Here is a 14,049-nt window from a genome sequence, read left to right as displayed (position 1 = left end):
GTGCAGAACACAGATAAGGGGAATGGACAGACAGCAGCAGGTACAGAAACAGTCTGGAGAGCAGGGAGCAAGACAATCTTATATGGCTGCAGAGAAGATGTAAAGAACATCTGACCGTTACCGGTAAACATGTCCTGCGACAGCCACAGTGCAGGGAGTCATAGTGTGGGAAGCTCTAGCAGTGATACCCTGGGGAACTTCAGCTACAGAGAAGATCTGGCAATTGCCAGGCAATCAGACAGTGAAAATGGCAACATCAAGAGTGGCAGTCTGAGAAGCAGGCAATTACAACACTATGGCCTCAATTCACTAAACTTTATCAAACACTTTATCAAACGTTTGATAATTTACCTCATGGGTAAAATCTCATTTTGAATTCAGTAAGGCCCCGTCACACTTGCGTTTCTCTGCCAAACGGACCGGATGACTTGACCGGATTCGGATCGGATCCGGATCGGAACCGTACGGTTCTGATCCGGATCCGATCCGGATCCGGTCAGGTTGCATCAGGTGTACATCAGGATGCGATCCGGATCCGTTTGGCAAAAGAGAGTAGAAATAAATAAAAATTTTGGGGTCTGGGAGGTCAGCAGAAGGTGCACCTGTGGAATCAGGTCCTCCGCTGTATAGGCCTCACCTCCACCTCCGACATACTGCCAACAGCTCCAGCACATTAAAAGTCACTGCTGCTCCACTCCAAAATGCTTGTCCATGTGTCCCCATCCAAAATCGCCGCTAGAATATGCATAGGAAGTGGGGTAGAACATCAGGTGTTTGTAGCCAGTGTGTTCTGTGCTTCCGTTTCCCATTGGTTTTCTGTATCCGGATGGTGCAGTCAGGCTCCAGTCCGTGTGCGTGGGCCTAATGAGCCGGACCAAAAAATAGAGCATGTTGGAATAGTGTCCGGAGTCCGGATCCGGTCCGGCTCCGTTCTGTATGGAACGGACGCCTGTGAACGTCCGCATAGCCTTTGCATTGCTATGCGGAACATACGTTCCGTCTGTACAGTATACGGTCCGGATCCGATCAGGCGGATTCGGACAGGGAACGCTAATGTGAACCGAGCCTAAGGTGTTATTGATTTATTGAACGTTTTATTGATAAAACATTCAATAAATATATAACACCTTTGTGAATTCAAAATTAGATTTTATCCATGAGGTAAATTATTAAATGTTTGATAAAGTGTTTGTTAAAACTTAGTGAATTGAGGTCTATGGGGGCAGAAAAGGCAGTACCTGTAGGGTCCAGGGAGTGCATCAAAAGTGAAAGTAGTTGGACAGACTGCCTAGACAAAGTTGCTCCAAACTTAGGTAGAATTCCATTCCTCCACTTTGCCATTCAAAAAAAGGGAAATTAGTTTACTTATTTATGAGTAAATATGGCATATTTTGCTTGTAGGTGCACTTTAAATCTTTTGCGTGCAAAACTCTATAAAGATGTTCGTCACGTCAGCTGATCAGGCCGAGAATTGAGATCTATGTCTAATGTGGCCTAATATCCATGGGTGGAATAGAAATGACAGACCACTAAGAGCACCTGATCACATTTTCCACCAGTTGTTCTCAAACTCTCTGATGCTAATTAAACATGGCAGCCAGTTGAGGCACACAGATGCAGCAATTCTGCACAGCTTGAAGGGGTTCTCAAGCAAAACATCCCAATTAACTGCCCCTACAAAATGCTCTCATATATTCATGCTCAACCCTGTATTTCATAAATGACTATAGCTGCTTATCTGGCAAGTTAATTATACAGAACTAAAATATTTATTTTATATTGCTTTTACTGTGTTAGATGTGAAAATACAAGTTTACCACTTTTTCTCCCAATCTGTTCCATATTTTCAGCATGATCCATGGCTTTTGTAAAAAAAAATAAAAATAATAATAATAATGTAGTCCTTATTGACAAAAATTACCGTAGCCTCAATTGATAACACTTTTGCAAAAGTCGCTACACACGTACAAAAAGAGTTTATGTGCCTTTCAACACCTAGCATATTGATGGCTAAAGATTGCTAGGACTAAGGATTGTTGGGAATATAAACATATATCCTATATAATAAAACCCCTGTGTCTCTGCATCCACCTGAGTCTGTGCTTCCAGACCTGCTTCCAGACCTGACAGTTTGCAGTCTGTGAACCTCACTGCATTGTGGGAAATAACAGCTTTTTCCAACTGCTAAGCAAGAATCATCTCCCTGTGTGCATAGACTTCAGACAGTGGTGGGGGATTGGCAAGCGGGACGCTTCTGTGCGCAAGTTGCGGGGGGGGGGGGGGGGGGAGTTATCTAGCAGCCGTGGCTTAGCACCTGTTTTTTAACGGACGGGCCTTTTTACTAGTCCTATTTAATAAAACCCACGTGTTTCTGCATCCTCCTGCGTTTTGGGCAGCGTGCATGCACGGGGAGACTTGGGACAGCACAAGAGGACAGGTGCAGGGGGGCACGCGCGCATTGCGGCCATGCGCGTGCTTGCGCACTGACCAGGCGTGCGGGTGGTGAAGTGGGTCGCGGCCGAGCTGTAGCGCCTGTTTTTAAACAAATGTCCTTATTTCTAGTATATATATTTATATACGGTATATATACGGTATATATGTATATATATATATATATATATATATATATATACACAAACGTGGAATTGCAGCACACAGCTCTTCTTTATTTGAGCAATCAAGCTATACAAGTAGCAAGCAGCAGGCAGTTTCGCTCATCCCCGACCAAGGCCATTGATGAAGGTCGGGGACGATTGAAACTGTCTGCTGCTTGCTACTTGTATAGCTTGATTGCTCAAATAAGTAAGAGCTGTGTGCTGCAATTCCACATTTGTTTTGATTATACTTGGGGTTTTGGCTGCCCCAATTGCGTGCACACCTACCAACTGAGCTTGTGCGAGCTGCTGACTCCCCCTGGACTACTGTGTGTGTGTGTGTGTGTGTGTGTGTGTGTGTGTGTGTATATATATATATATATATATATATATATATATATATATATATATATATAGCTAACTTCTTACACATTCAACTAGTGATTATGTGGCTTGTTTAAAGGGTTTAGTCGTGTTTGGTCGAATTGGATCATGCACAAGGTGGCCTAGGCAAGTACCTGGCACCTTAGCCCATACTGGCTATTCAAGGACCTTTCTGGCATCTCCTTTGACATTGTTTCTACTTCACCATCCCAAAAAAGATAGGTGAGCTTGAGCAAAAGCTGCCGTCTTGCTTCGTCCCCCATCTCACCTTCTCTGGTGTCGCTCGTGAATTTATAACTCTGCTTACAGGCAGCTGATCTACAAGCAGATTGCTAAATACAGAATCGAAACATAGTATACTTGTAGTGGGAATGCAAAGATAACTTTTAAATTGTGCTTTGTGAATGCAAAAGTCCGAGAGAGGACATTTCCGGGTTTCTTTGACAACAAGCTGCATATTGTTGCCATAGTTTCCAGCAACCTCCCCACAAAGGTTATAGCGCTGCAGACTGAAGTTGGAGGATAATGACTTGTATAGGGATCACACATGTTGTCTTTCTATTGACGTGGACTATCCCTTTCAATCTTTACTGTCCCAGTGAAAGGGCCACAGCATTTTCCTTTAGCTTTGTGAAATAAGTAGTAGGTAGCTCTGCTGATAATCTACTTTTTCCTGATTTACATCTTTCTACTTTGATGGAGAAGGATGTTCCAGATTTGGTGTTCTGGATTAAAAACTGTAATTAAACTCCAGTGTTACCATATTTATAGAGATGATTTTAGGGACAGAATAAGATTTAATTAAAGTGTATCGTGTCTGAATGACAGTTCTCAGAAAACCCGAAATTAAACAGAGGCTTCCTTCTGCCAGCAGCTGACAGTGTTTAAGAAGTGTTCCTTTTGTTGGCCCATACATTGCAATCATCTCGAACAGTCTGCCTAACATGGATATGGAACATCCTGATTGCAGAAATATCTGCCTGAGACATGCAACGTGTGGCTCCTGCTAAGGTCCCAGTGTGATAGCGAGCAGTTATGACCGCTACAAAGAGTTAAATAATGTGTTCACATGATAGCTATTTATCCACTGATACCATCATTTCTGCATCCTAACTTGTCATGTGCAATGTGTTTCAGTGAGGAGTTTTTCTCTCTTTATCTCCTTTCCTCCCTGTCTCTGGCAATGCCTGATAAGGAATAATATGAGAGAGCCCTGTTTTAAGGCTGCAACAGGAAGAATTCAGCTTGTTTCTACTCGTCCCACTTTCCTGTATCTGAACTGTATGGCTGGGAGAGATGTATGTATTAATTACATGTTTCTCATATATTGGATTTCTTTATGTTTGAAGTGGATGGTTTTTCCGATCCATGGGATCTCATGTGTATCAGAACCATTCTGCATCCCCATACCAGATTATATGCTATGACGTAATACTAGACTTGTGGAGCTAATAGGTTCTTTTTCCATGAATGCTGGAATGCTGTGACACCCCCTCCCCCCACACAGCCGCCAACAGATTAATTTGCTTCTTATTTTCAGGAGACCTCAAGTGCAGATACAAGAAATCTTGTTCACTAAACCAAAAGCCTCATACAAATGTACGACTGTTGCCTAAAGTGATCGGGACTTGATCCCTCGGGCGACAGTTAGTGGACAAGCAGGTGGAGGTTGGAGGGAGGGACGACAACACATTGCATGTCACAGTGGAAGGGGTAAGGAGGAGTACAATGGCTTTTACCTGTAAAAATAAAAAGGGGCTAAACTTAGAGCCCAACATAGTGTAGTATGTACTGTGATATATCATTTTCTGACAACAGTATTAGAGTTACAGTATACTCACAGACATGGGTTACCACAAAGGCCACCACTGTATAGGCAGGTGGAGAGAATGAACTCAACTACATCCGGGTTAAGAAGTTGCTCTTTGTAGTAACAAGAAACAGTGATAACTCCCCTTCACCGAGTACATATTATTTCGGCGCCTCTCAGTTCGGCGTGGGGAGAGCCGAATGACGAGGCGGTGTTAAAAACTATTCCCCCTCCGAGTTGTCGCAACTCGGAGGGAGATGTAATTCGGGGTCTGGCAGCCACCAGAGCCCCAAATTACTGCTACACGGAGCGCGCATCATAGCAATGCTGCTATGACTGCGCCCAGTTTCGGCGCTCGACTCTCAGAGCCGCGCGCCAAAATGAACTGATCCGCCCCTTCACCAAGGGTGAACAATAGACAAAATAAATAGTAGGTGAAACAGAGACACCAACAATAATAAAATACACTAAAAACAGTTTAAAAGGGAGGTGGTGCTGGTGATGGACTTACCTCTAGGTAGGAGGATACAATTCAAAAACAGCTTTATTTAGACAAGACATTCCACTGCAGTGTGTTAAACAGCATACATATACCTGCTTTCTCAGGTAAAAATGTATGAGTATCTGTGGCCAAAGATTCGTGAGCTCGGCACCTCGGGTGGTATATCCTGTGAAAGGTGTCAGAAGTGGAGTTTTTTTTATAAAGCTGCCTGGAGGTAAGTCCACCACTACCTCCCTTTTTAGACTGGTTTTGGTGTATTTTAATCTTGTTTGTGCCTTTGTTACTATTACAATGGCCTTGGCATGTGGTCAGACGATGGGTCTCTCACCGACATATTGGGGCTGCTGGACACATGTTGGATTATTGTAAGAGGTGGCCCTGACAAGCTGCATTAACTAAGCAATACATAGTAAACTAGTATTTGTATGAAGCCTCTTTTACATGAAAAATCTATTCCTTTTCACAAACAGACCATCGGGGCGCTGTATGACTGATATTGTGGTGAAACCCCTCCCACAAGAAACTCTGATGACCGTGGTACTCCTGGCAGTTTCCTGTCTCTGAACCTTGTTGCATTGTGGGAAATAGCTGTTTAAAGCTGTTTCCTACTGCCAAAAAAGCATGCAGCAGCTACATCACCTGCCAACAGTAAAAATGTCACCATGTAATAAATGTCAGAATGTAAATCAGGGATTTAAAAGATTTTACATTGGGCAAACACTGACTAAATCATTTATACATAATTATTGTAAAAATGAAGCACTTTTTTATTACATTATTTCACTGGAGTTCCTCTTTAAAGAGAATCTGTACTCTATTACAATAAAAAGCATACCATTCTATTCCTTATGTTCTCCTGTGCCCCTCTGTGCTGTTTCTGCCACTCCCTGCTGCAATCCTGGTTTGTAATTAACAGTTTTAGGCAGTGTTTACAAACAAAAGACTGGCTTCTAACCAGAGTATCATAGGCTGAGAACTAGCTTACTGTGTGACTCATGCAGAGCTTGGAGGGGGTGTGTAAAGCTTCTGCCAATGACAAGCAGTGCTGCACATTCCACACATTCCAGCCTCAGCCCGACAGACACGACAGAGGAAAGGAGATAACATTTATTACAGAGACAGTGCAAGTAGGAAAGGCTGCAGTAAGACAGACCACATTAGAACAGTAATAGGAACTTATAGGACAGAAGAAATAAGGCTCAATATTTTGTTACAGAGTCTCTTTAAATACGAAATTATGTCCATTTTTTTAAATTAAAGCAACTGTTTCTATAGAAAACACGAAATTACGAAATTTTGCGTTAAACAAGAATTTGCACCGAAGCGCAAAATTACGTGATGGAAATTTCGCTTACGGAATTCTGAATTACTGTTTGCATGGCAAGTATGAAATTACGAATTTGCGACGTAGTGGCAAAATTCGCATCCGTAATTACAGAAACAAGAAATTACACAAATTTTAGCTCAACACTACAGAAATCCAATTGGGCAAGCCCCCATTTAGCGGTAGCCAATGTCTCCATAAAAACGTAACACTGGCCCAATTTTTATGCAAAATATTCCAATTTGTCCAACTGAACTCTGGCCATACAGCTATCACACATCTGGTGCTGCAGCCTTGGTACATGTTACAGTTACTTTCAGGTAAGACGCAGTGTTCTAAAATAGAATAATCCCATTATGTAGTACACACTTTGTGAATATTTTAGCAATGTTAAATGAGTTTTAATAATAAAAGCAGCAAAACAAAAACACATGTTGCCAGTTTCTAAAATTCTTTTGCATCAAGCACATACACAGGATCAAACTGTAAAGATGCTATTCCAGAGTTAACATGCAATGTAGCTTCACGTGAAACATTGAATTACTTTACAGCACATAATAACTGTGATATACCTTTTTACACATTTATGCATGTGTTCACTTACAGCCTGTAGAAAACATTTAAAAGTGCTATGGATGGATACACTGTGAAGCTTAACATCTTTTTTTCATGCCGGAGGCACACGCTGCTGCAGCAGGGAGAGAAATATTCCCACACCGTTTGAATTGTCTAGCAGATCAGTTATCTTGCAATAGATTGCTTGCAAGATAGCTGCTGAGTGAAAGGAACCCACAGACACAGGACACAGTATAGCTCTGTCATCTGCAATATGGCCACAGTCACATCTCCATTGCCATGCAGAGGAGAAGAGCCTTTCTGAGCATTGGATTTCTGTTTACCCAGCCTTACTGAGGAGAGAGCTGTGTAAGTTGTCTTACAAGATGGTGTCATTGTAAACAAACAGTCAGGGGGACAGGGAGTGATTGAAAAAGACACTTTACAAGGTATGTCTGTGTCATTATCAGCACTGATGATGTAGTTACTGACTTGGAGAAAGACAGCTGTCAGGGAATTTAACCCCTGCTCCGCCAGCAGGTCAGGCCAGGATGTGTGGTTAACTTCTCACCAAAGCTAATCTCTCCCTCTGCAGCCTTGCTCTTCATGTATTATTCAGCATTAAAGAATGTCTATAGATCATTTTCTTTGTGAGCACAAAGTAAATATTTAGCACAGCATTCAATATCTAATTAAATCTACGGATTACTGTACATAGAGGTCTTCATATATATTATTCATTAAACATTTTTTATCTGGATGCGAATTTGCCAGTGTCAGCTGGCAAGCGAACCCACGTGGATGATAGATTTGATATTCAGGAAGGCCTTGATATTACATTTGAAGGAAATGTATATGAATGGGCATATATTGTATTTAATATCCTGAAATGGACATAACCTTTACTTACATCCATTTGAACAGTGTTAGCAAGGAGATATCTCTGGTTATTAATTTACACTGGGGACCATTGGGATTCATCCATTCCACCAAAGAAATAGTAGAGATTTTGCCATGTATAATCAAAATGTATTTAAAGGACAACTGACCTGAGAGGTATATGGAGGCTTTTAAAACAATACCAGTTGCCTGGCATCCTGATGATCTTTCATGCATCAGTAGTGTCTTGAGTCAAACTTGAGTCAAACATCTGATCTGCATGCTTGTTCGGGAGCTATGATTAAAAGTATTAAAGTACATCTGTGAGTATTTAAAAATAAAAAATCAGATACATACCTCGGGAGGGGGAATCCAATGAGGCTTCCATGTCCTTCTCAGCCAATCCATTCCAGCAAGTGGAAATAATATTTACATCGGAGCTCCTGTGGTACACTTAAAGGCAGAGGATTGGCAGGACAGCCAGGTAATGTGCATTGTTTAAAAAGAAATAAATATGGCAGCCTCCATTGATTTATTATTTGGCCAACTCATGGTGGCGTAGTGGTTAGCGCTCTCGCCTTGCAGCGCTGGGTCCCCGGTTCGAATCCCAGCCAGGGCACCATCTGCAAGGAGTTTATATGTTCTCCCCGTGTCTGCGTGGGTTTTCTCCGGGTACTCCGGGTTCCTCCCACATCCCAAAAACATACAGATAAGTTAATCGGCTCACCCCTAAATTGGCCCTAGACTACAGTAATTACACTACATAATTCATACATAGACATATGATAATAGTAGGGATTAGATTGTGAGCTCCTTTGAGGGACAGTTAGTGACAATACAATATATATATATACTGTACAGCGCTGAGTAAGATGTCAGCGTTATATAAATACTAAATAATTATAATAATAATAATAACTCTATAAACTGACAGCTGTAATCTAATTATTATGGAAACACTGTTGTCTCCCTTTATGTGCAATGTACACATACCGCATTTTATTCAATGATATTCCAAATTTAACAACAGCCAAATTGCCTCCTACAACTAGAGCAAAGCTTGTGTTAAAAGAAACCAAACTGAAAACAACGTGAAGGCTGCCATACTTATTTCCTCTTAAAATGCCAATAACCTGGCTGCAATGCTGATCATTTGGCAGGAGCAGTTTCCTTGCCACATGCCTGGGACAATGCAACAAGTGAAGTCAGGATACCTGTTTTGCTTTATCTTTTTCATAATTTCATTAATTTTTTTTTGGTGAGCTTTACTTTTATTTAAAACAAGAAGGAGTTGCCCTGAGTTTGAACACCCCCCCCCCCCCCCCCAAAGAACTCTTTAAAGTGCTGTGGTAGATTTAATTGCTCTAAAATATACACAATAATTATAATAGTCCAGTATAGCCAAACATAAGGACTTTCAGTTTTGAATGTAGGTACATCTTATTATCTGACTAAGGACTAGTAGGTGCGGAAAAAGTAAATTCGGGCGCCTGAGGCTAGTGGACAAATCGGGCGCCGCCATTCACTCCTATAATAAATATCGTTTAATGGGCGCCCGATAGGAAAAAAGGGCGCCGGAGAAAAATAACGTTTTAAAAGCGGCGCCCGGAGACTTAATGTTTTATTACTGTTTCTCATGATTACACATTATTTAATAATTTATACATTTTTAAATTTTATTTTTAAACGAAAAACAGTACAATATTTTTTTTTTAAACATTATTTTTAAACGAAAAACAGTACTTTTTTTTTTTTTAACATTATTTTTAAACGAAAAAACCAACAGGGGGGTCTTAGGTTTAGGCACCAACAGGGGGGTCTTAGGTTTGGGCACCAACAGGGGGGTCTTAGGTTTAGGCACCAAAAGGGGGGTCTTAGGTTTAGGCACTAACAGGGGGGTCTTAGGTTTAGGCACTAACAGGGGGGTCTAGGGGTTAGGGGTAGGTACAGGGAGGGTTACTTAGGCACCAACAGGGGGGGGTCTTAGGTTTAGGCATCAACAGGGGGGTCTAGGGGTTAGGGGTAGGTACAGGGAGGGTTACTTAGTAATTTTTTTTTTAAACGTTATTATACGTTTCACTATTTAAACGCAAGATTAATGTTTTTACAATTGCCGATTTAATGCACATTATTTAATGATTTATAACTTTATAAAACATTAATTTTAAACGAAATACAGTACAATACATTTTTACACGTTATCCATGCTTATCGTTAAAAACCCGGCGCCCTTTTTTCCCAGCGCCCCTTTTTAACGTACGCAGTAGGTGCTACATCTATAGCATATCTTTGCTCTTTGACACTGTTCAACCCTGTCACACAATAGGCTTGATTCACTAAACCGTGATAACTCATATCACGGCCGCGCTAGCGTTTTGCATTTTGCGAGCATTTTCGCATGCAATCGTGAATTTTCGCAATTGCGCTCTAAAACGCTAGCGCGGCCGTGATATGAGTTATCATGGTTTAGTGAATCAAGCCCAATGTATCCAACGTAAGGGAATGTTAATTGTTAGTCTGAAAAGTTCCCAAGAAATTCTTAAATGCAGACTGCGCAAACAGATATCAAAGACAAAAATGCTACAGTTTGTACGTCTCTTCCTGTACTGGCTCCAGCGTAACAGTCAATGCAAAACATATGGCTGTGGAAGGGATCTGAGTGAACATTTCCAGCATGACTTTTTTTCCGTTTAGAAGGAGGCCAGGCCAGTGTGACAGGAAAAGTTCATATAATGAGCATATTGGCTGTGGTTCATTATGGGAAAACTTTCCATGCTCATGATTTGAGGATTTGAAGCAAAAGCAATTTATATAGTTGGGCTGACAATACGTATGAGTAGAACTATTCATATTCTTGTTAATATGTGGATTCCTCCACTGAATATGTTGATGAAGGCTTGACAGTGTAGACTGTGTTTTATTAATCTAATAAGTGTTAATGTCACCAGGGGGAAGTAACCAGAGAACGTGACTAAAAACCTGACATCTGAAAATGAAAATAGCATGATATGATTTGAAGTGCTGCTTCCTGGCTAGTGATAAGTCACAGACATGGGAATTTCCTAGAATATAAACATATACATCGTGCACATATCATGCATGAAGCTGGTGCTGGATGTAGTGTACAAAATGCATTATGTTCACATATCTCATGGTTCATCCCTTCCTGAGAGCACAGGATGCTCCGAGAGAGTGCCAGAACCCTGAAATGATTGAACTGGTGCAATGCTCCAACATAACTTAATTGGTACTTCGTCGTCACACCACTAGCCAAAAGCCATGACATCAGATGCTGGTTTGGCAATGACATGTGACGATATTACCTTTGGATGTACTAAGGTACATTTAATAAAGGTGCACACACAACATGTGCTCTTTGTGTATATGTGAATTCTAGATCACAAATTTTACTCTGTATTCAAAAGAAATCTTTCATTCACAAAATGGGAATAGGGATTTTCCATTCACAAGACGGCTGATTAACACCTGCTTACTTCATCTCTGTTTGCACTGGTTTTATGCTGAATGGTTTTCCACACATTTTCAATTCTGAGGCAGCTAAACTGAGTGGTTAGCCAGTCTTTTCAAGGCACACTTCACAGTTTAATGTGAAAATACCATGACAGCCCGTATACATATACACAGTTGAGAGCAGCTGCCATAAACACTGATGTTGCAAGTCCTTGCTTTTTATCCACTCCACAACAATGCTCCCTAATAAGGTTCATATGTCCAATGTATGTGCCTCTGCCCACCCAGCTCTCACCACAGCCACACCTCTTCCTGGCTCCTGATGACATCATTACCTGGTCTCTGCACCAGTACTGAGGCAAGTAGCACTCCCATAGGGAATGTGAAGGGAGGTAGTTGTTGAGCCACAGTTTCTCGCTAACTAACTGATTAGATTCTGACTGACTGGTGACTATCCAGGGCTTAATAAAGCCTCATTTGTGACTGCAGCCAGTGCTGAGACAGTAAGACACTATATTATACCTCCTTTTTACAAACAGAAAGCAGTGATGCTCTATGGTGTTTTTTTGTACCTAAAAAGTATTTTATACCTAAGATAAGAAAAAAAATGTACTAAATCAGGGCCCATATCTCTTGTGTCTAAGTAGTTCCCACAAGTTTTGAGAAAATAATTTGACAAATATGCAAATCTTTGCTCAAAAGAAAAAAAAAATATAACAAGAAAATCAATGACATGAGGTACTGCTGATCAAACAAACAGCAGCTGCATGAATGTATAAACCAGAAGTTAATTGATCAGCAGCTTGTGGCTTTTGTTTGTCAATGGTCGCTTCTATTTCCTGTTGAGCAGAAAATGTCAACCTTGGTAAATTCTCTGCTCAGTACTATTGCCCATGGCAATTAGCAAGGCATCAACATTCCCTATTCCTACCTCCTCCATAAATATGTTGATGGAATGCACAAGTATAATGATAAAGAGTGTAGAAATTCATAATAATATTTCAATCTCTCTTATCTAATTTTGGCATTATTGCCAGAAACGTCTAAACAGTTGAGGCTATGCTTTACCAAAGCTATAACATAGATATGTATTTTATCCCACAGGTATGACTTTATTGAGATCCGAGATGGAGACTCTGAATCTGCTGATTTAATGGGAAAACACTGTGGAAATATTGCACCATCAACAGTCACATCGTCTGGGCCACACATCTTTATCCGATTTATCTCAGACTATGCCCGTCAGGGGGCTGGCTTCTCACTACGCTATGAGATCTTTAAAACAGGTCAGTTAAATATTCATTCTCTCCAATAACTTCTCAAAAAATGACGTTCAACTCCCATTTCACACATGCACAGTGCATCTGGAAAGTATTCACAGCACATCATTTTTGTCTGCATTAATCCATACAGACTTAAACTATATAATACTTCTAGCTTCCTCTTTCAAGATTGAGGTCTTAAAACTGTTCACCATCCACCTCCTATGGAGTGTAAGTCCTAGACTTTTACTGTAATGCAGGGATTCTGGGAAATGTAGTCTGGCATCTGTTGCCCCTCCTCATAGTCAGTCACACGTAATTCAACTGTCCACCAGCTGAATCCATAGAGGACAGTAAGTGGCAAGCTCTCTGGTCATTAATAAAGGCTATTCTTTCCAACAGCAACTCTGTTAACATTTAGTTACTGTATTATCTTGATTGATCTTGAAATTTGCCTTTCTTAATACAGTTTTGAGTACTTTAAGAGTAAAATTATTACTCTTAATAATATAAATATTATTATTAGTAAATGTCTTTTAAATGTGAAAATGCAAACCCTAGCCTTTGTTCACACTATTGTGACTATACAGTGTGTGCGTCACTATGTAAGTCCATCATCATTTCTTTTTTAACCCAACTATATCTGTGTCATTCTTCTTGAAAGACTCCTGTGATTTAAATCGATGCATATATGTAATCAATACATGTTTATGACTTCTCATATCTTCATCCTAGTCAGTCTTAAATAAGCCTGCAAACTGATCATCTAAGTATTCTCTTAGATCATTGCAGAACATAAGTACATTCTACTTTATTGCTTTTCCAATTAGGTGATGACTCTAGTGATGCATTGAAGTCAAGGGCAAAGTGTTGAAGGTCAATGGTTTTACAACCTGAGGCCCACATCCTTATCTCTCCAAATGACCATCCACTGCAAATCATAACCGACTGGCTTCTACAATCGCCATACATGTTGCCTCTTTGCAGTCAGTGTTTTACTAGAGAAAAAGGAAATGTTAACCAAGTATATGAGTATACCGTAAACTGCCAATCAAATGCTAATACAACTCATTGACTTTGTATTGTAGTTCCTTTTTAACCTCCATATATCAAGAGCAATCAGTTAAGATGAAAATAGCTCATAACCATTGATGTTAAAGCTATGTACATGTGTTTAATCAAACTCAGTCTGAGGAGGCCATTAAGAGAATCTGGCATGTGGACAGTACAGGAGCCTCCCAATGTCGCCTAAAGATCCGGCGTGCCAG

The 14,049-nt window shown here is 40.6% G+C and overlaps 1 protein-coding gene across 4 annotated transcripts in view; it reads left to right on the top strand.

Moving 5' to 3' along the window:
• The window catches only part of NRP2 (neuropilin 2), a 221,456-nt gene that overhangs the window by 63,306 nt on the left and 144,101 nt on the right, over positions 1-14,049 (top strand). For all 4 annotated transcript variants that reach the window (XM_068245004.1, XM_068245003.1, XM_068245005.1 and 1 more), the window contains exon 3: positions 12,624-12,805. In XM_068245004.1, coding sequence (XP_068101105.1) covers positions 12,624-12,805 — 182 coding nt within the window. The remainder of the gene's footprint in view (positions 1-12,623; positions 12,806-14,049) is intronic.

The sequence above is a fragment of the Hyperolius riggenbachi genome, chromosome 7, assembly GCF_040937935.1.
Source record: "Hyperolius riggenbachi isolate aHypRig1 chromosome 7, aHypRig1.pri, whole genome shotgun sequence".
NCBI classification, from domain to species: Eukaryota; Metazoa; Chordata; class Amphibia; order Anura; family Hyperoliidae; genus Hyperolius; species Hyperolius riggenbachi.
The sequence above is the reverse complement of the archived record's forward strand: the minus strand, read 5'-3'. Positions and strand labels throughout refer to the sequence as shown.